The sequence below is a fragment of the Cydia pomonella genome, chromosome 1 (assembly GCF_033807575.1).
Source record: "Cydia pomonella isolate Wapato2018A chromosome 1, ilCydPomo1, whole genome shotgun sequence".
In the NCBI taxonomy this organism is placed as follows: Eukaryota; Metazoa; Arthropoda; class Insecta; order Lepidoptera; family Tortricidae; genus Cydia; species Cydia pomonella.
Genome location: NC_084703.1, coordinates 8,599,127 through 8,622,464, shown reverse-complemented (window position 1 = coordinate 8,622,464; position 23,338 = coordinate 8,599,127). Strand labels below are relative to the sequence as shown.

The following is a 23,338-nucleotide window of genomic DNA, read 5'->3' as shown; positions in this document are numbered from 1 at the left end:
TTAATAAAGCAAATCCTCGAAAAAATCATGATATCTGAAGGTCATCCTTTTATTATTATTTGTTAACACATTCTGTACAAACAATCCACTGACTTTTGACGAGTGTCTTTTACTTTAGACAGATAATAGACCGCCATAAAATTATCTATCGTCAGCCATCGCCTCCCGGTTGATTCTTTGTCAGGTGATAGTTTGCTTGAAAAAAGTGTCAGCCGGTTGTATCGCGGTGAAAAGACCATCAGCTGACGAACATGTAAACAAAGATTTTTCTTCAGTCATCGGCTCTCAATTGATACTGTATCAGATGATAGCTTAGATGCTATTTAAAATAAAATAAAAACCGTCATCCGGTTCTATAGCGGTGCAATGACCGTCAGCTGGGGTGGCATCTAAACTGACAAAGTATTAAACGGGAGGCGATGACTGACGATAATTACATGCTCCAGGCCCGCGGTCTATTATCTGTCTGATGACTATATTGATTTTTTACATGTTACGGTGGCTGCCATTCCTCAACCCACCAACTGAGTGGCAGCTGATGTCCATCAGGACTCATCATACATAGCCGTTATCCACTAGTACAGTTAAACATTAGTAATAACTTATTTTGTGTATGAAAAACACACTGCGGCCGGCAGTCGTGTATACAGAATGTCGGGGCAGACAACGGTTTTTTCACACAGAAAATCGGGGCAGACAAGTGAATTTTCAAATTACTGCCAAGTGAAAAGTACATAATACAATTATATTGTACGCTCGGGTTGTTCATGATTTGGAACCCTAAAAAGGAAATAAACGTGAGAATAGATTAGCCCTCAGCTTTGCGTCGTATTATCGCCATTTCTTTGCCTCATTACATTGCGAAACAACAATAGATTCGAATGAAACACGTTTTCCTGTTGTGGTGTACCCACCCCCTACGTCCACTGAGAGAACAAACAATTCAATTTCCTATTTGGTGCTGTTATCCGAGAAAAATTCGGTAGTTAGTGTTGGATTAGGTACGTGCATGGTCTGTTGAGCGGCAGATTCGAATACTTTCGTTAAAAATATTACTAAAACAATTGCCCCTCTGATACCAATATTAAAGCATCCCTTTACTTTAAGAACGACCTATAACACTAATATACTAACTCACACTAGGCCCTATTGGAGATTAGTTGGGATCAATAATTTCGAAAAGGGCTTAAATCACTATACGAATGGCGCGACCTTAAGTTGTGTCGGAGATTTCGCGCCAAGTGGGCTTTTAGCAAATTGTACGATATTTCGTTACGATACAAAATAGATATCCACGCTTCGGTAACGTGTAGATTTTTCTTTTTCGTGTATCGGGTGTTGGACGAGTAAGGGATGGTGTTCACAGACCGTGAAACCATTCGACAGTCGGATTAATCGCCTGAGTCTACATTGCGCGTACTCCATTTTTTTCCCGAAACTATGTTTTACAAAAAGCTTAAAATATATACTTGCATTACAAAAATATTTAATGAGAGGTTCAGTAGGTGTAATCGTCCAATATTCTTCATTCGGCCCCACATCTTTTTTAAAATAGATGATAGCTTTGCTTTTCCTTCCAAATTGACATCGGATGAACAAGAAAAACCAACTTCAAAACTTAATGAAGCCTCTTTGGCACTCGATACTTTAGAAACAGGAAAATAAAAGTCGGATCGTACATTTTAGTTTCTTTTTGGTCTGTGAGCGCTCCCCCTAAGCCACGACGCCAATGCGGAACCACTGAAGCGTCCGTTTCAGCGATCAAAAGACGTAGTATTTTTCTTTTTACGAGTTGTACGTGATAATTTGCCGGGAGACTTCATTTTCCACAATTAGGACGGTAAATATTTTCTTTGGAGTCGCCATGTGTTTTCTGTTTGTCTTAATTAATCTTAATATAATTATCTTGAACATGTCAACTCTTTTGTTAACTCCGTCACTAATAAATTAGTGAATTTTAACAATATTATTAACATAAAATGGGATAAGTACTTGATTAATGAAGTTGTTTTATATTGTATCAGACTTTTAAACAATGTATTTAAATTTAAAATAAAACTAGAAATTAATGACGAACGCCAAACAAAATAGACTTCTTTATCGTCACTTTGAAAGATAACTTTTCTTCTTTCCTACGATTGGAAAACATATGAAATATCGAATATGATACGCTACTTTAAATATTGAGTACACTATAGATGTGTGTCATACAGATCGTACGTAGGTACCTAGCTTTTATTTGGGCGCCCAAATTTGATAGACGATTAAATGGGATTATTGGGATTCTATTTTTAACATTGAATACCTGCCGGTTCCAAACTTATGGAAACTTATGGCCGTTTTTTGTCGTGCTGTACGTAGAAAATTTTACCTAGAAGTACTACCTATTTCTATCGGTATTTGTAATGAAAATAATTTGTTATGAAAAAATAAAAGTTTCATTTTAAAAAAGTTTTTTTTTTTTTTAGTTTTAAAAAAAGGTTCAAAAACAGATGTTTCCAATTACAGACCGATTTCTAAATTATGTATCTTGGCCAAGGTATTAGAAAGAATAGTCCACATGCAGATTTCGTCAGCATTAAGAAATTGTATAGATAACACTCAACATGGTTTCATACAACGTAGGTCCACGGTGTCTAACCTGGCTCTGTTCAATGACTTTATCTCTGAGTCGATGGACAATGGTCATCAGGTGGATGTTATCTATACAGATTACAGTAAAGCTTTCGATCGTATTGACCATGATATTCTATTATCTAAGCTTTACTTGATTGGTATTAGAGGGGATCTCTTAAGATGGTTTAAGTCGTACATAAAAAATCGGTGCCAGTCGGTGGTGATTAATAATTATATGTCGAGCTGGGTATCTATCCCAAGTGGAGTCCCCCAAGGGTCTTTATTGGGCCCACTTCTATTTAACATCTTTGTTAATGACATAAGTAGCTGCTTCCAGTTCTCTAAGTTGCTCAGCTTTGCTGATGACATGAAAATTTTTGCTAAAATTAGCTCACCGGCTGATGCATGTGCACTACAATCTGATCTAAGAAGGCTGGATGCCTATTGTATTATAAACAAATTAGATTTGAACCCCACTAAATGTTTTACAGTAACCTTCTCTCGTAAATTAAATAACATTTGTACCCCATATTCACTAAAAAGTAACATTCTTCAGCGAGTTGGAAGCATGAGCGATTTAGGTATTATTCATGACTCCAAACTTATTTTTAGTGAACACATTGATAATATAGTAGGTAAAGCTTCCAGGTCACTTGGTTTTATAATGCGTAGTTCAGTTTGTTTTACCCATCCTAAAACTCTGAAAATCTTGTATTGCGCTTACGTGAGAAGCAAACTAGAATACGCATCTCAAATATGGAATCCTCAGTATCAAATTTATGTTGATAGGGTTGAGAGATTACAGTCAAAATTTATAAAATTTCTTTGTTATAAAATGCGAGTCAACTATAGTTCTATCGACTATCTTAAGCTGTGTAAGAAACATCATTTGATCCCACTTGTTAAGCGCCGTGAAATTGCAGATATAGTGTACTTAGTCAATATTATTAAAGGTAATGTAGATTGTCCAAATTTGCTTAATAAGATCTCTTTTAATATTCCGTCAAGGAGGCTAAGGCATTTTCGTCCCATTAGTAATTACCAAGCTACTACTAGGTATAGGAAAAACAGTTTCATATGCAGGGCAGGCATGAGTTTAAATAAAGTTTCTATAAATTGTGATATCGACATATATAATGATAGCATAGCAGTAATAAAAAATAAATTAATCAGACACTTCATGGGTGACAATAATTCTGGCGCAGGACAAGGCTCGGTGCATTGTTGAATATGTACTCACAGGATTTAACTACTTTTTCTTTTTTTAATTTATTTTTTGTAAAAATGAATCATATATATATATATAGATCTGTTCTTATGCTGTAGGAACTTGTATGTGTAAATTAAGATTGGTAAAAACTTTTTATAATTTATTGTATTTTTATAAGTGAGAACCTGTAATTGGCTCTGTAATTCTATTGGAAGTTCTAGATATATATAGCGCTGTTGGTTTTCCATATACTAAAATAAAATAAATAAATAAATAAATAAAATAAAGATGGCAGCTATACAGTTCGGATCTGGGTCTATTTTTTATTGAATAAATAAATTACGGTGCTGTCACGTCGGGTTTCGAGAAGTAGAACGAGCTCAACGTTTTTCAGATGGCTTTATTAATTCTGGCAACCAACCTTCAGTTTTGTAGATTAATTAGCATCAACGTCATGTTGAATTAGTTACGCCCGAAAAGTAGGCTAGAATTACAATTTTTAATGGGAATAACAAATACGGATTCGTCTAAGTTTTTTTTTCCTACAGTAAATAGGTAAGTCTCAATTTTTGTCTTGCCACCGATATTATGTATCCTATACGGGTTGACTTATCGTACGAGTATACGTATTTTTAAAAATGGTGTAGTAGGTCAGGTATTGAGTGTTAGTATATTTTACAAAATTATGTTTATTTACAAATTTGATGTAACGTTACAGATTGTCATGTATTATTATGGTGCACCAATGTTTATTTGTCTTTATGCATTTACGCACTGTTCTTCAAAAAACCCAAATTAATAATTATCTACTTTAGAACAAATAAGGGAAAATACATAATAACTGAAACAATGTGATGAGAAAGTAACAAGTAGTCTAACAATTATATATATATATATTACAATGTATTGAGATAAGAGCTTTTCTGAATAATATAATAAAGATAGAATTCAGTGATATGTTAATAGGGAAGTATATATACCACGTGATCGTCCATACAAAAAGAGAAAACGTTTTTCCACTTCTAAATATTTTCCATTGTCTATGATTTTTTTAGTATGTTATTGCCACAATGAAAAACTAGGTTTATAGATTTACCTTTTTTCAAAATTTTCATTTTTTTTGTGGCGTATAACTGTAGGTCAGATCAGAACCGTACAGAAAATATTACATGAAATATTTCTTTGTATATCTACTTATTAAAAGTCGGAGAACATGAATGCCTACAGAAGTTAAATAACTATTTGATTTAGAAAGAAAAATGATCTTGTGCTTTTTGTTAACCGAGACAGAATCATATTATTTGTACTTTTAAAATACATCGAAAACTTGCAAATTTGAGGCATAGACATGAGTAATTTCTCAAGTTAAGAAACTTGTTATATGGAAGTATAAGTTAATTTAAGAACATTTCCCAAGGGGAATTTCCAAAGTCAGAATTTTCGGAAGCTGTTACAAATTTCAGAGAACATTATTTACTTTCGGCGGTCTTCCTTCCCATAGCAATTACCCACCGACTCATATGCCGCACCAAGTGCTTGAGATCATTACACTTACCATCTGTAGATCACCACTTATATCAATAATACCTATAGGGAAATAGTCACGTGAATATTTAATGATAGGTTCTATAAGTAGTTACCTCCACTTAACTATAAAAACAATGTGATACCCGACCGCGAAACGCAATCAGCTGAAAAGATGTACGAGTATGTTGGTGCGTTTAACGTATTTGCGAAAGTGACCATTGATTTGATTTCTAATGGACAGCTATCCAATATACATATGTATAGCCCTGCGAATTCAAATAGATACCTGAGTTGTTTGATAACTGTACGTAACAATGTATTGTTTTGTGCAGAAGGACGCGTAATCAGCTCCCTGTGGATGGAGCTGGAGTCGGAAGCGCCCGCGCCGGAGCGCTGACGCCGGCGCAGCGAGCAGTTCCACCGGCCGGTGTCGCGCGCGCGCCTGGAGCGCCGCAAGATGTCTGCCGCCGGAGTGCCGCCCGCCGACGACTTCTTGTAAACCCACCTTCCTGAGCTTACTTGTAAATACATGTTTTCTCAACCCTTAGCATTACGCCGCAAGGTAAAAATGTAGCCAAGGTAAATGTCCTAGTGCTCGACATGTTAATGTATAGTAGATAACACCCTTCTCTTGGCAATGACTTATGTTCCCCGATGACATGTACTAAGACAGTAACGAGCCCTCGGATGTCTACCTTAATACCTAACGACTTGGACTGTGCTACGAAACCTGTATTCGCGAAATTTGGTTGCTACATTGAAAATGGCTAAGGGTTGAAAGAACAACTTTATACAAGCATGTAAATACGATGTGCAATGGGAAAGACTATTAGGATAGTTGAAAGTTTTGAAATGATATGATAGTATTGAGACGAAGGCTGATGTGCAGTGTTTTTTAGTTTAGGTATTTTAACATTGTCAAGAATAACAACAGTCAATATATATATAGAATGTAATTTATCCAATGCAACATAGAAAACATGCTTAATAGTCTAATACGACTTTTACGTGAAATTCTAATTCTACTATTATAAATACATTTACCTGAAATTGATGCGGTGTTGCGGTCGTGATTTTTGCCAAATTGACATAAAATTTACTTACATATTTACGTTATGTACCTAAACTAGGCGACAAGAATCACAGGTAGAAAGTGGTAAAAACGTCGGTCTAACCTTATAATCAAGAGCGTAATAATGTATCTGTCTAACTTTATTTATGTAAAGTTAACTTCGGCGCCCCTATTACACTAAGATCGCTTAGGATTTCCATTATTTCCGTTAGATCGACAGAACGGCCAACGCTTTCACAACTGGCTTGTGCAGAATGCCTTGCATATTTATTATTTTTACCTTCATATTTTTATATATCAAACCAAAATTATATGTTAGAAAGTATGTCAAAACAGTTACAAATTCATTATAACAATGTATCTCCCTTTCTATAGAAAGTTATCGACGGAAATTAAAACCAAACCCCTTTTCATCAGTATTCAAAACTGCCTAACGGAGGAATTAATGCTTGATTTGGATATATCGGACATTTGACCAATACAGGTCACAACAAAAGGATAGGTAGATAAAATTGCAGTTATCATGAAATTGGTACGAAAGGTGCTAATCTTAATTAACTGATTGTTGCTCCTTGACTTTTTGCTTAAGTGAGATAGGTTACTACAAAAATTAATTAAAGAGGTGTATACAAAATGATCCGGTCAGAGTGTATTTTTAGTAAAAATACACTCTGACCGGATCATTAAATTTTTTTTACCTGATCCGCGCTATTTTCTCATCGTAAATTATCATGATTTTTATTATTATTTGCATTTTGGTAGGCTGGAGTTTACCAGAAACAAGAATATCAAAACAGACACGACATATCACAATACTCTGGCTGTAACTTATGGAAAACAAAACCTCAATACCTAACTGATAAAATCCTAACCTTTGTTCGATGTATTAACCTTTGGTTCACTGGCTGACGAAGCTATTGTCTAATATATCCATGTTATAAGAAACCATATTGTCTATCAAAAAACGTATGACTTACCTATTTACTTATCAATTCAATGAAACGCGACAGACGTGAATAATATGAAGATATTCCCCGTGGGTTGCTTTCTATTTGATAAATCCTCATGAATCTCATACTCTGTTCATACGTGTTCAACGTTAGATGTAGGTACCTATTTTCAAAGGAATAAGATACCAAATCGAGTTTGAAAGGCCCCAGTTATGAAGAGATTTCTCTTTCAATCCTAACAATAAGATATACAAGGTGAAATACATTTATCCACATACATATACATAAAACTAAAACGTCCGCGACAATGCGAAAATTGGTGGAGGCTTGTAAAAATTTCTTAGCCGATCAGATGTGTGTTGCAAATGCATGAGTTTTATAATTACATAAATAAATGTTAAGTGTAATTTACCAGTATCCCTAGTGTAAATAAATTCGATTTTGAAACGTGACGTACGCGTTTGCGTTTAGTCTCATTTTGTATTGGATTTAGAAAGAGCGCGTCAAGCGGGACGTTTTGGAAACTCAAAATCCTATACAAAATGAGACTTAACGCAAACGCGTTCGTCACGTTATGATGTCGATAAAATTTACACTAGGGGTACTGACCATATTAGTAATATCGTACATATCACACTTTAAACTCTCGCGTTTAGTACACAAACTTAATGTCCTTAACGGGTCTAACACGAAAAAATATTTAATTTTACCTTTTATCCGATGTTTCAGCCAGGTTGCACTAACTGTGATCAAGGAAGGCTCGTCTGTCTTCCGTGTCTCATGTTAATAGGCAGTCACACTCGAAAAATTTAATCAAGTATTATTTAGATATTTAACACTTGAAATATATCTTTCGTCGAAACATATTATCTTTTTTTGATAAGCTTTTTGGATCTGAAAAAAATTGTGACTATTTGTTTATTTTGTTCTTCGCTAGCGCAATTACGGACCGTAATTGTGTAGAAAGCGACCAACTTTTTATTTTTGACAAAGTGACTTACACCATAACTCAGTGGCTTTGGTTGGTTTCTGCATTGATAAAAAAATGAAGTTGGTTCTTTTCTGCATATAACTACGGTAAAAAAAATGGAGTTGGTTCTTTTCTGCATAACTACGGTATATTATGTATGTACGCCCGAGTCCCTATAATTTATCTCAACGTCCCTGAATATTTAACTAAAATAGAAAAATTGTGTATAGAATTTTCGTTCCAGGCATATTGCGATTCTGTAGGTAATAATATCCCATCGATTCCATATATATTTTCATATCGTGAGCCAAATACATTCGCATGATTTAAGGAAGCTTGTCGGCAACTTGTTTGGCAAGATTTACTGCCGGGGATTCGATTTAGAACTTGTTACTTTGAATCAGGTTACTTATCTATAAAAGAGGGGCCCCAGAGCAAGCGATTATAGCCTTAAAAATGGATAAGACAAGGCTTTGTTTCGACTCCTGTAGTTTTATTAATTAAATAGACACCTTCAGAATAACGATTACTCAGCACCGAGACAAACATCGTTAAATTAATAATCTCTAATATTTTTGCTAGTGCGCTAAGACTACTTGAACATTGGCCATAAAATGAGGATCGCTCTACCGTAGGCGGCAAGAGCGTAAGTATGCAAGAGTTTGATTAACACATAGGTCCTTTTTTCTACTCTCAAGGACTGAGCTAATATTTATTGCTCAATCCGCCCGGCCAGAATTCTGATTAGGCGTTTTTATTTTCTCATTTACGAATTTGTGCCTGCACGCTGAATTTCGATGAGGCTTTCTACTTCATTATTGATTTTGGAGGTCGTTACTTTATTTTAAAAAGACTTGATTAATCTAAATTTTAATAATAGGAATATTTTTTTCGATTCACCGCATCCACGAGACACTTTACATGAAATCGTTATAATGAAAGCCACATTATACACCGTGTTTTTATTGAATTCCGTTAACTTCGGGGTATCGGTAAGTACATTTAAGGAAACTAAATGGCATAGGAAATTTACAAAAAAACTTATTTCATATTTTTTTTGATTATTTTGTTTTTTATAAAAAAAAAATGTTGCTAATAGCGTTGTTGTAACACGGGCATTAAATTTAAATCAACCAAGCAATTGAAAACTGAGACATATCAATGTCATTTCGAACACCGATCGTCCGAGATGGTAATTACTTACGTTTAGTAGTAATTGTATGAACTCGTCCTAAACACTAATCAATATGTAAACAAGCCCTAAGGCAAGTATATACGCTCGTTATGGCCTTATAAGATAAAAATTGATTATTGGTTATCTCCGAAATGGAGTTAGTTAGAATACCGGTGTTTTTGTGAAAGTTACTTAATTTAAGCTCAGGAATGCACCCTTGAAATTAACGGAAGTCAAAAAAACACGGTGTACTATATACTTGATAAGATAAATAAAGTTTAAGAAAAAAACACGCGGTTCGAAAAATAAAGAAAAATGTATGCTCGAATAGATAGCGATACACCTTTGGTCTATACTGTAATAATGGCAACACCGTTTGATATTCAACACATATCAAATGAAAGAGTATGGGTCAAATAGTCATATGTCATTCTAAGATTAGTTCTGTGTCGAAATATGACATTAAATTTTGCTGACTATAAAAGGACATCATCGATTTTGGGCCCGGAGGAAAAACCATCGCCTATATAATACAGAATATTACAGTAATTATATGGGCATTTTATTACGGAAAAAATATATAATATTGGTGTAAATGAAATTGGAATTAGAAATACATAATAACAAGATATTATATTATTCATATCCGTAATTTAACATATTGAACAACAAAATGATTTCCGTCGTCAACATCTTCATCAACATTGACATAACGCTCAACTTCACACAAACCGTGAGGTTATTTTATTAAAAAGGTATAGGTACGAGTATATTATCTTTGCACTAAACTTCAACACTTCAAATCTGTATTCTAGTTCGACACTAACTACCACTATCTCTGTCATAGTCTCATAGTTGACATACGTGCGTTTCGATACTATTAAAAATATAACAGTATCACTTATTTCATTATCTAGTTTTTGTACCTATGTTTAAATCACAAACGACTTAAAATACTTAGAATTAAATAAAGTTACTTTTCTCTTAATTTTGGTTTAAAGTTTGGAGATGTAAATGTATTCAGTATAATGATACGTATCAATCTTTTTCCAATCTGTCAAATATTTGCAACCAAGGCCAATCTTAAATAAACCTTATTATTGTTGAAAAAAGTGTTACAAATGGCAAATTAACAATATGTTCACTTTCATTAGGAAATAATGTGCTACAAATAAGATCAAAATATTACTTTATATTACATGAAAAATTCCGCACTTATTTTATGGAGTGTGAATAGTAGCACCTGCTTAAAGGTTTTTCTTTCCGGATTCATGTTTTCACTGCAGGATTTCTCCATATTCCGGTTTTATTTCGTAATTTTGTTTTTACCATCGTAATCTAAAGATTCTGACGATTAATAAAACGTTCGTTACAATCCAAAATGCTCCTGTTTGTTCTGCGCCCAAGTGCCTAAGCAAAATCGATGATCTCCTTTACTTTGAAATTTTATTACGCCTCTATAGGTACCCAATGCTCAACACTTTACGCGTTAAGGCGTAGCACGTTTTTTACTAAAAGCTAGCTCGGAAGAGTAAAATACAAGAGAGCACTTATGCGGTTGTGCCGCTGATGCGGATCCCTACGCCGCTCCGGTGTGTAAGCGAGACATCGCTATGAACAGTATGAACGTACATATAATATAGCGATAGCGACGTCCCGCTCGCACACTGTGTGAGGATCCGCATCCAATGTGAAAACCGCCTTAAGTTATTTAAAGTAATTTCTAGTTTCTTATTTTCATTTCGAACAGATGACATTGCTTAACGACTACACGATTACATAAAGTTCGCTCGATAGAAAGTACGAACAGCCCCGTCGACCTCATTTGCCCTCCAGGGCTTATTAATAAGGCTTTTTGATTCAGGATGAGTGGAAATTACGTGAATATTACAACAGCTTCAATTAATTAAATTCTGTTGCAGTAACCATTAAAAACCTATAATGGGAGCAGGAACAATGTTCGGCCAAAAGTTAGTACAGTAGGCAACTATAAGCACATTAGTAATACTTCTGGATGATTTACATACATAGTTGGGACAAAAACGTTTGGGAAAACCAGCATCTTTTCTGTGGAACTTAACTTAAAAGTTAACGACTTCGATATGTCGTGGCCAGATCATAGATTATGATCATTTCATGAAATGCCATTTTAGTATTGTTTACTTCATGAAATGATTGCGACGTCATGAAAAGATCAAATGATAAATCTGGCCACTACAGAGATAAGTACATTATTCTATATAGGCTTTTATGATACAGCTTTCAAGAAGTAGGTGGATTTAACATGCCTATTTTATGTTGTCCACAGGAAAGACGCATAACGTTAAGGCCTGTACCGAAAAAAACATTAAATTTCACGCCGCTGTCATTTTGTTTCTAAGTAAGATGTTTACGGCTTTCTTACCGCAATAAAAAGTCTTATTATTACATTCTATACTCCAATATAAATAATTCCGGTTTTACGTTGTTCGACTTTACACCGGTAAATAGAAAAGATCACTAAAAATTTATCTTTTCCAAATAGCAAGAAAATATGCCAAAAAATCCTTCATGCCTCATTTCGAAACACTTAAAATTACCTCGAAAATTCGTGCATTTCATAATAAAAACTAATTTAGTAGTCTCTTGAACAGAAGCTTCGAAGCGATAAATCTCTAGGAACAAGTGACCCTGGGGCCATCACGAAGATTGTTAATGGAATTTGCGAAAACGAAGCATACCTGTCATAATTATCGTAAAAACTGGACTACTCCAGTTTTTACGATAATTATGACAGGTATATCTACATATGCGGCTAAAGTGCAACTAACTACGATGAAAATCAGTTCAGTTTTTCGTACGAAAGTTAGGATATCTAAAGTTATAGAATATGTGTGTTAGTACTTAATTCTAGGCCAAGTCGGAAATCATACAATTTCCCTCGTACAAAAATCGCATTTGGCAGTTGACATAGAATAGAGTAAGAGCTCTAAACATCATGCAGAGCCGTTCTCGCAACTATTATTAGGATCTAATCAAAAGTGTATTAAAAGAGAAGAATGAAACAGCCAAAAAAACATTAACAATTCCAGCAGGTGATGGGATGCTGGTAAATATGAAAAACTGGTCCGTAATAAGCTGCCGCTGAGTGCGTTAAGAAGGAGCTGCTTATCACTCCTACAGCACAAATAATAAATATAAAAAATGACAATTATCTAAATTGAAAGTCGCTTACTGTAGTTATTCAAAAATCCTTAGTTTGTTCTCAATCGCATCATTTTTTTCACAAACACAGTTTTTTTCGGTACAACCATCACCCATTTAACTCATAGCTCATCCTACGGAAATGTTTTTATTTGAGAACTTACGAGTAAAGTTATACTTAGGTATGACTCTCAACAAATGACGATCGCCAATTGCAGAAACATAATAGGCATTTGAAACATAACTTGCTCCCCGCGGTCCGAAAGCGGGCCTTTGACGTTTCTTTAATACCCAATGTTTATTTCATTTTGCCGCCCGTGACTTCATAGCTGATACGATTTGATGATTCAAGAAACATACGATTGCGTATACCGTTATAAAAACAGTATTAGTCTACACATTGTATGGGTTCCCACGACGACCGCAATAATATTTTCGAGAAATGGGTCCCTGGTCTGTTGCGTTTAAAAATAAACTTCAGGAGTCACTCCGGTTTAATCAAATTTTGCGTAGGACCATATCGGAAATCGCTCACGCCCACTTGACCTATATATAAAAAGAATATCAAGAGCAAAAATATATATTATATTAAGTCTGATAACTCCCACACACTAGGAGGATAGACAGATTTATCAATTGTTAATATTGGCCGACTTATTATTACTATTATTAGTTTTCGGGCTGTTCTTACATTGAACTATTATTAATTTGTTTCTTAGTAATACGTTACGTTGCAATGAAAGGCCTATGTACCTATAAAAAAAATGTGGATAGTAATTATGTTAGAAGTTTGCCACCAAAAATACCTATGCCACTAAACATACCTGTACTTAAACATAGTTATCATATAAAAGACAAACATGTAAATATCTAAAACGGAAAAACTTGCGTATCACATGAATTTTATATCCAGTAACAAACACTCCACTGTCAATCGATTCTAATGAATTTTAATTTTGTTCAGCCGTTTAGGCTACAAAGCGTATCAAAAAAACATGCGCATCGATTGTAAGCACTATAAATAATAGTTAGATGCAGGACATAATATTACTACCTTATTAAAAATTATCCTTCCTTCGTCTGTCCGCAAATAAACCACCTATCTAGTTATCATCTGACCTTCCTCATGCAATCGTATCCGCCGTGTGAAAATTGTGCGAAATTAAATAAACCCTCCATCAGTGTCCAATGGAACGAAAGACAAAATGAAGCAAACAGTACATAATTTATTTATGCGGCAATTATTATTATAATAAGGAGGCGCGGAGGAACCCGGGTGCGATGTGGCTTGAAATTAGTCTGAAGTTCCCTTGCCACGGAGACTCATATTTCACAGTCGTTCCGCTAGAAACCCACATTTATTAATGCTTTAACATGTATTACATAAAATATTATGTAGAGACTTTGAATAACAAGAAAATTGTACAAAATAATAATAAGGGCATTATGATGCCTACTAGTTATTTGTTATGCAATGATTGTTGTGTTTTTATTAAAAATCAAGAAATTCAAGGATTTAATGTTGAAACCACGAAGAAGCGAATGAAACAAAAAGGGCTACAGCCCTAAGTGTTACGAAGTTATATATTGTATTCACCTTAAAATGAGATGGAGCCAGAAAATTTACTTACAATATCCAGTCGACTGTAATCTCCAATTTCTTAAAAGATTATAGTAACTTTTAATATTAACGTGTGCAAAGCATGTTTGATATTGGTAAATAAATAATTATTTCCAATTACCTACCTTTAAGCAGTCCTTCCTTAGTCGCTGGAAGAATTTTAAGGGTGTATTCCTGAATACATTAAAGACCTTTGAAGTTCTCTTAATTATTTCAACGCTCAAGATATTAACCTTTTGAACGCCGCTTAGGATGTCATCGAACTTGCCCGTGTCGCCGCCTATACTAAGTAATAACAAACTGTGTAGTGCTTGCCACATAACTTACGATAAAATATTTTATTGTTTATAGTTTACAGTGATTAACTTCATTTTTTACCACCTTATCATTAAAAAAAAATATTATAATAATTAAATCACGTTTACCAATGTCTTTTTTATGGTTTCGTCCCTTTATTAATGGATTGAATCTGTGAATTTTACCAGCTATGCAAATTTATTGATGGACTTTGCTACATCACTATTATTTTTTATTTCGTATCTGTGACGTCATGAGCGGTCTACTATTTCAGACATTGGCGAAGGCTTCATTGTATTTTCGTTGATAAGTTGACACTAGTAGGGAGAGGATTGATCACATTAGAAACGTATCGAATCTGAAAATTTCAACGTTGTTTGGCATAATAAATTATAAAATTTTACACAGTAACACAATTCTTTTGATAAATAAATATTGTAAACTCAATATTATTATAGTATTCGAAGTTTTAAAACTACTAAACAGTACCTTCTTATATATTTTGTTGACCTAACATAACTTTGAAATATCGAGTAATCTACACCACTAAAATTTTCTAAGTTATATCTTTGACGTCACATGCGGTCTCATTTTTAAGACGACGGCGTAGTCTGTATTGATTATTATTGCGGAATATAATAACTTAGTAGGGATTACCGATGAACCACGATAACAGAGTCTCGCCTTATTTATCGATTCAAATATCTATCATCGATGAAAAAAACCGACTTCACGAAACCCTGGAAGGTAGGCACTAGTACAATTCAAATATATTTATTTCTAAGTTCAACTTTGAAAACGTCCAAGGACTCAATATGTCCAAGTGTCAAAATGTCCAAGGGTCAAAACATCCATGGAATCAAAATGTCCAAAGAGTAAAATGGTAAAGTGGAACTGCTTGGATCGGGATCACAATGACAAGGATTAGGTACTCGATCATTTACTGCGAGGCCATCATGGCATGTCGTGTTGCTAGAGTCAAGTTTCTGGACGCTGAACGTGCACCTAGAACTGTAGAAGGAGTCTCTGCATGGCAATTGCGTATGAAGCGAATGTATCAACACTTGGTGTGGCTACTTAAGTCATTGGGTAACTTGATTCAGTTAAGGACAGATTCTGGTTACGGCAGATTATTTTTATGACAGATTCAGTCATGGAAAAAGTGTCTACCAAATCTATCATTCATGGATCTATAAAATATTATATGTATAGACAATATAGTAGGTGACGCCAAACCGCATCAGACCGGTAGGTCAGGATTATTGGTAACAATCAACCAGGGTCGCGTTTTATAAAGCTACAAATTACAATTTACAAGCGTCTAAGCTCTTTCTATCCTCTTGTGTTTAAGGTAGACAGTTTTTTACGGTTACCTATGGATAAAAATTAAAATTCTTAAATTATAATTTTTTAGGTTTAAAAAAATTAAAATAAAATACTAAAATTCTAATTAATTCTTCAGCGGATGACATTGTAGAATAATAGACAACTTACGTCATATATTTATAAGAACATATCGAAGTGATAAAATAAAATAGGTTAGCTAAGTAAGGTCAGTCGCATGCATAAATCTTACGTCGTAAATCTAAACATCGAATGAGAAAGTCAACGTAGATATTTCAATACCAATCATCGTCACATCACTGGTGTCTTTTAAATAAGACTTTGGCTACGAGACTTGGGGTAAAATCATACATAATCTAATGGTATAATTAAAGTTTATTTTCAACTAGAAAATATAATAAAATCAACAGATCAGTCTCACTGTTACTTAATTAACAATTACTGCGACTTACTTATGCAAAGAACCAAAGTAAACTTTATTAAAGTAAAGAATGTCTTGAGAAAAACATGAAAAAAATTGTCTTATTTATCAGACTGCGGCGACACGAGCTGGGTATTGATTGTCTGATATATCAGACTACGGCGGTCAAAAGGTTAATCATCATCAGCCAAAAGACGTCCAGTTCTAGATGAAGGAATCCCCCAAGAATCTCCACAACGTCCGTTCCTGCGCTCTCCGCATCCAGCGGTTTCCGACGACCTTCACCAGATCGTCGTGATCGTCTTCCAGTACGCGATCGCCACTCGAGAACCTTTCTACCCCAGCGGCCGTGAGCCGTCAGTTCTTCGAACAATATGCCCCGCCCACTGCTACTTATGTTTAGCGATTCTGAAGACTATGTCGGTTACCTTGGTTCTCCTGCGGATCTCATCTTTTCTGCAGAATAGCTATTGTTCTTTGAGTGACTTTGAGCCTTCTTATGCATAAGTCAAAACTGGCTCATTTTGGAACCTCGATTTGGAAACTCTGCTGAGGTCTTCGAGCATTGTACTTAGGTCCTTAATGGTCTCAGCCATTACCACCATATCGTCGGGAAACCTTGTGAGTGACCTTCAGATAATGCATTTAAATAAATAAAAATTGACTGTCTTTTAATTGCAATGTTACGGCTACTACGGACTTGCTAATCCACAGACACCAAAGAAGCAAAGTACACTTCACTTAACACTAGAACAGTCGCTAATAGGTCTGCTGGACCTTTATTAACGCTAACTTGCTCGTTAGGTATTGAACGACGATGTCGTTTTTAGTACCTTCAAGTGAAAGTTCGTCGCGTCGATTCGTCATTTTTTTTGTCTGTCAGGGTGTCACATTCACGAGCAACGGACGTCTGAAGTGTCTATGAGTCTGTTAGACGTATGTAAAATTTTAGCCATTTTTGATGAAACAATTCTAGTAGGTTAAGAAAATCTAGTTTATAAAAAGGGAAATAAAGATCTCTGAAGGTTATTTACATTACATTTGAACGCGCTAAAAAATAGTTAAAAATGTCACTTATATTTCTATTTCAATTCATAACGCAAGTTACATGTCAATTTACATTAATTATTTACATCTTATGTCTATTTTTATATATCAACAACATTAATAATAATAATAAGTTACCCATTTTAATAATCACGTCAAATTCTTCTTCATTCATATATTCATCTAATGAGTAAAATGATAAGTATAGATTTAGATTTGAATATTTTGCGAATATGCGCTAATTAAAACTGTTGATTATTATTTCATGAATGCTCTAATAATCTAATTTAAGGAATATTATGTGTATAACCATTGTCTTTAAAGAGCTTTCATTTTATGGTTATTTAAATGACTGGGTCCAGTGGACCCCAAAGCGACTAAATGCGTTTCAAACTAGGGCGCGACTGTTCTAGTGTAAAATTTTAATTAGCTACAGTTTAATTCATTATTAAATATGATATATTTGGAACTGAGCAACAAGATACAGTAGTACATTCTGTATCTTATTGCGACTAAATATGTACTTAACTTTATTGTTGCAAGTTCTAATAATTCCGTCTGATTTCCACAAAGTAGCTCTTAATAATGTCAGTTACATAGTAAATTTTTAAACTTTATAACTACACTTTACAATATTTCAATACCTATCACTGAAAAAACTTTACATTTCTTTAAAGTAAAATCATGAGGCGGAAAATATTTAGCTTATTATTATTTCATACGAAAGGCGATTATTTGAAGAAACCAACTGTAATTTTCCATTTCCCGCTTAATCTATCTCCAGAATCATAACTTAAACAATCAGTCTCTTCTCAACGGTTTTTAAGCCATCGCCATCGTCAATAAAAACGCGCTTATTTGGCATCAAGTACGAACTTGACATTCGCTAACGTCTGTGTAACTTACTTTCTATTCATCTCGCTCGTACTGGCATATTAGTGCGAGCGAGATGCATAGAAAGTAAGTTACGCACACGCTCGCCAATATTTCAGTGCCAGGTCAGCGTCAAGCTCGTGATAGCGTAACCGTATAGGTATAGATCTGACGAATGCCACTCTTCAATGCACCACGCAATAAGTTAATAACGTAGTTCATAGAAGGTATCATTAGAAGCGCCTGTGCGTTCTATGCGTTCTTATTTTAATAATTCAAAAATACCAAAGACTTAGTATCTGATACCAAGTGTTTAATGATGACATGGCCACAAAGAGTATCTCACGGACAGGGTAAAGCGAAGCTATTCAAGTTTGTGTAAGCAAATAATAAAATGTATATAGAATATTAAATATAGCTTTAGTATCGATAAAAAAATGTACTTTTATGGAAGTATGTGTTGAAACCAAAATTCGTTATAGTAGAACGAAGTAGAAATTTTATCTAAAGAATTTATTGACTTGTTTCTTAGTTAATTAAAATATTTATTAGTTTTAAAAATGCAAATTGTAAAACAAAAACAAATCATTTTATAAATTGATGTTAAAGTAAGACAGGATAATGATACCCATTCACCAAGATCATTTGACTGGATCGCCTGTATTTACAGATATGCAAGTAGCGGCTAGTTTCCAAAAAGTTAAAACTACCTCGGAAATTACAGGATAGCTTCACAGGAAACCGAGGAAACTTTGGATTTGGAAATAGAAAATTTCGATTCCCGTAGATACACAATATGAGAAATTCCCGAATTGTTTTCATGATGTGGTTCAAAATCATTTGCAATTTTGGAACCTTTCTGACGGAACACCAGGGGCCCATTTCTCGAACCATATTAGGCTAATATTATTCGTGTGTTGTCATGTACATACATACGATTTGACAGTTTGTAAACTAATAGTAGGTAATATTAGTTTAATTTATACCGTTCGAAAATGGGCCCCAGTATTCGACGAATACTAATAATAATAATATCAGTGAATTAAATAGGTGATCCGGCTGTATCCTATTTCCAGCTCCAATACTGATTTATTCCTGCTTGCTGATTGCGCTACAGAGTCCTATTGAGTCACCTGGACCCTGGAGAGCTCAACACAGTCATATTCATATAATATGGGTATTCTTTCGTTTTAGCTCAAATGATTAAAGTGAATCAATATGTATTTCATTGTATAGACTCTTTATTGCTTCGTTTGTTTTCGTAACCAACAATAAGGTAGGTACAATCACCTCTAAAAATATTGATACGAACAAAGTGCCAAAAATATGTATACATGATCTTATTTACCCATATATTAAGGTATTGTATGCACTTATCCCGTATATATATTTTCAGACGTGACCGTACAAGTCAGATAAACATCAGTTTCATATAAAATGCTGATAAATACTAAACAAAACATGTATTTGTTACAAGGTAAAATAGTTATTTGCGATACAAGTGCGAAAAATTCGCCGCGAATTACCTATTCACACATGTATCGTACAACGTTTTACAATACATATGATGAACCTTTAAATTTTCGACATAGTTACATACTGCGCTAATTTACGCACTAGTGCGGAAAAGTAGCACCATATGTACCTACTGTAATAGTACATTACGATACAAGTGTGAAAAATAGGAAATTCGAAACGAGTGGCGATAAATTAAAACACGACCGAAGGGAGTGTTTTAAATGAACACGAGTTGCGAATTACCTATTCGCACATGTATCGTACAACGTTTTACAGTACATATAGCCCTTTAAATGTTCGACACAGCAACGTAATATGCTAATTTTCGCACTAGTGCGGTAAAGTAGCACCATATGTACTGTAAAATATATTTTAATACAGTTGCTCAAAAAGTGCTACTTTACGTAGCTGTTTAGCGGAAAGTTGGATTTTGCGAACTAGTGCTTTTTACTTTTCCACCTGTTCCAATTCATGACTACTTATTGATGAGTGTTAATGTTAGTTTCCTATAAAAGTCGTAATCAACATAAAAGCCTACTGCTAATGTAAGAATAATAAATATATGTGTATTTCATATTTTATTACTTACCTCTTCATCATCATAACACGTTTATTTTTTAATATTGAATATTGAAAAACTGTTCTTAACAAGTTGTCTGAATGGAACGGAATAGCTGCCGAAACGCCTGACAATGCAGAGGCGTTTTTTCTTACTGCAAGAATGTTTTATGTTTCCAAAGGCAACATTCGATATTTTTTTCATACAATTTAAATATACGATACACAAATAATCGTAAATAACGGTACTTAGGTAATAATAGTATAATATTTTATATTTACAATTGTTTCTGTCTTATAGAACATGCATAAAAAAGTACTTGTTGTTTTTCATATTTTTTTGCAACTGTATTTAAAAACGTCGTTCGATACACGTGCGGAAATTTCATTCTTCACTCGTCCCAAGCCTTGCCATATCTCGGTACTCGTGAAGTAATGACATACTTTCCGCACTAGCATCGAAATGTACTATTGAAATGGAGTGCTTACCGCTGCGCATAACTGGAGATGCATCGCGCGACTCCATATGTATGTCAAACGCAACCTCAAGTATTTTTGACAGTAAGTCATGCTGATAGCAAATACTTCATTTTATAGAGATGAGTTGACGTGTTTTAATAATTATAGAAATACGAAAATTATGTTAAACTACGTTGTATAATATTTAAGTGAATCACAAATGTTACACCGATAATATATTTAGGGTGTCACCACCATTGCCATTGCTGTTTTTTTGTACCTATTGAGTACCGTGCCACAGAACCTTACCAAACAAAAATACTTAAGATTTTGTTTTCATGATCATCAATTACTTTAAGCATTGTTTACCTAGTTATCTGAGACCAATGTTTCTAATGTGTGTACCTAATCCTACATATGTAAGTAATAGTATAATGATTAAATCGACTGGCTCTTTTGTACAAATACTTAACAATATATCTATAAATTCTATGGAAAATACTATGAGTAATCTTTTATATATAAAACGTGTTAGTTGCTAAAATGTACGATCGCCAAAATGTATACAAATGATATAAGTACGGCGACGATTGTTTTATGTGGCCAAATACATTTTTTCCTGAAATTGTACCCTACTCGGATTTGTAATATGAATAAGTTTAATTAATTAAACAATATAAATTTAGGAGAAAAAATACTCTTCTCGTTGACATATTTTTTATTATTTTCAAAGAAGTATGAGCCTAAAGAAATTAAAAAAAAGCAGAGGTCTATCGAATGTTCCCTTGTAGTTACCGGAATAATAATACGAATACCTGCTTATGTTTTTCAATAATGTTATTACAATTTTAGATAAAATATATTTGACCAGATAAGACACCACCTTTGATACCTAAAACTATTCTTATTATAGTTACACAACACAGTTACATTGTGTACCTATGAAAAGTATCCAGTCTCAATTTCTTATTTTCTTATAACTATTGTATTAAGCTACTCATTTCACATGATCGAATAAATGTACAATTAAACCTCCAAACCAAACCTACCTAACCAAACCTAACCTAACCTAACCTAACCTAGCCAAAGTCCAACCAGTCAACTATGGTCCAAAAACTCGAATTATTATTTTTGGTGTAGCTATTGTTATTTTTGATGCTGTTAAGGAATATAATTTCATGAAGGTATGTATAATGTGTAAATAAAACACTACTGGAACGAATGCCATTTTAAAGTAAAGCTCGGATTCAATAATACTTAATGATAAAATAATTTATTATCTGAATTTACTCGTACATATTGTTGTTTGGTATCCATATTCAATCATTCAATGGCAGTTAAATAATTTATAATTTTCGCATACCAGATAACCAGTACAGAGCTTTCAGAGAATCTTCATATTAACAATACCTTACATGCGGTCTTGCGACCCCCGACCGCAGTGAACTAGTGTATTATCAAAAACACGGGCCTTACATACGCGACATTCAATAAATAACTAAAATCACTTTGTTAGAGTCAGACCAAGCGGAGTTGGCAGCGATTTTTATAGCCCAGACGTTGTAAGTGTTAAGTAAATGTTATAATTTTATAGAAGTTTAAAATTGTCTGACTCTGTAAGTGTAAGTGGTTCTCTATTCTCAACACCCCATATTATAACTGGAATTCAACTGTAAATTGGTTAATTGGTATGCGATTCGTAAATATACATGTAACTAAGAAATTCTCATATGACATTATCTAATAGTATAATCGACAATACCTTTTAGTTATTTTATCTAAGTAGATACACATGGGTATGGTGTTAAAAAAATAAAAATGCCAATATGTGCTTCATAATGTTGTATTTCTGTATTATCAATTTGTCTGTTGTTAATTTGTATTATTAAAACCATAACTGAAAGTGTCCCTCTAATTATTTAGTTAAGTATACCTACATACTTGGTTGGTAATATAGTGTCAAAAGTTTGTTACATTCAAAATTTATTTTTCCGTGTAAGTAATTAAATACTAAAACCGTTATATTAGCTACATTGTATTCATATTCACTGCTAGCAACACTCATCATTTTTTTTCCTTTAGAGAAAAATGTATATAGTGATATTCACTGTATAATTATAATTAAATCAATAACAGTACAATTTAAAACCGAATTAACCTTACCTACTAATCGGTTTGACCGCTGTCACAGGTGTGAGAGTCAGAATGGCGGGTGTACCTAAATAAAAAAAAGCTTACCATATTTATGTACCTAATTTGTACTATTTAGTACGTCCATTAAAAAAAGTCTCACAGTACTTAAAGTTATCAGCAAAGAACAGTGCACCCGTACTTTATTACGCTTTGATCCCGCGATTATTGATAAATTCTATAAAAGCCAAATTTTTCTACCTCTTATGTACCTTCATATTCAATTTTAATATGACCCTATTTATTAGTGATTTCAAAGTTAAATTAAAAGCTGACCATGCGTTTATTGTAACTCTCTGCTTGTGACG

The 23,338-nt window shown here is 33.9% G+C and overlaps 1 protein-coding gene across 1 annotated transcript in view; it reads left to right on the top strand.

Annotated features, from left to right (window-relative positions):
• LOC133529861 (uncharacterized) overlaps nt 1-22,743 on the top strand; it is a 141,549-nt gene extending 118,806 nt beyond the window's left edge. The window contains exon 11 of the mRNA XM_061867807.1: nt 5,686-22,743. Coding sequence (XP_061723791.1) covers nt 5,686-5,750 — 65 coding nt within the window. The 3' untranslated portion in view covers nt 5,751-22,743. The remainder of the gene's footprint in view (nt 1-5,685) is intronic.
• The last annotated feature ends 595 nt before the right edge of the window (nt 22,744-23,338 follow it).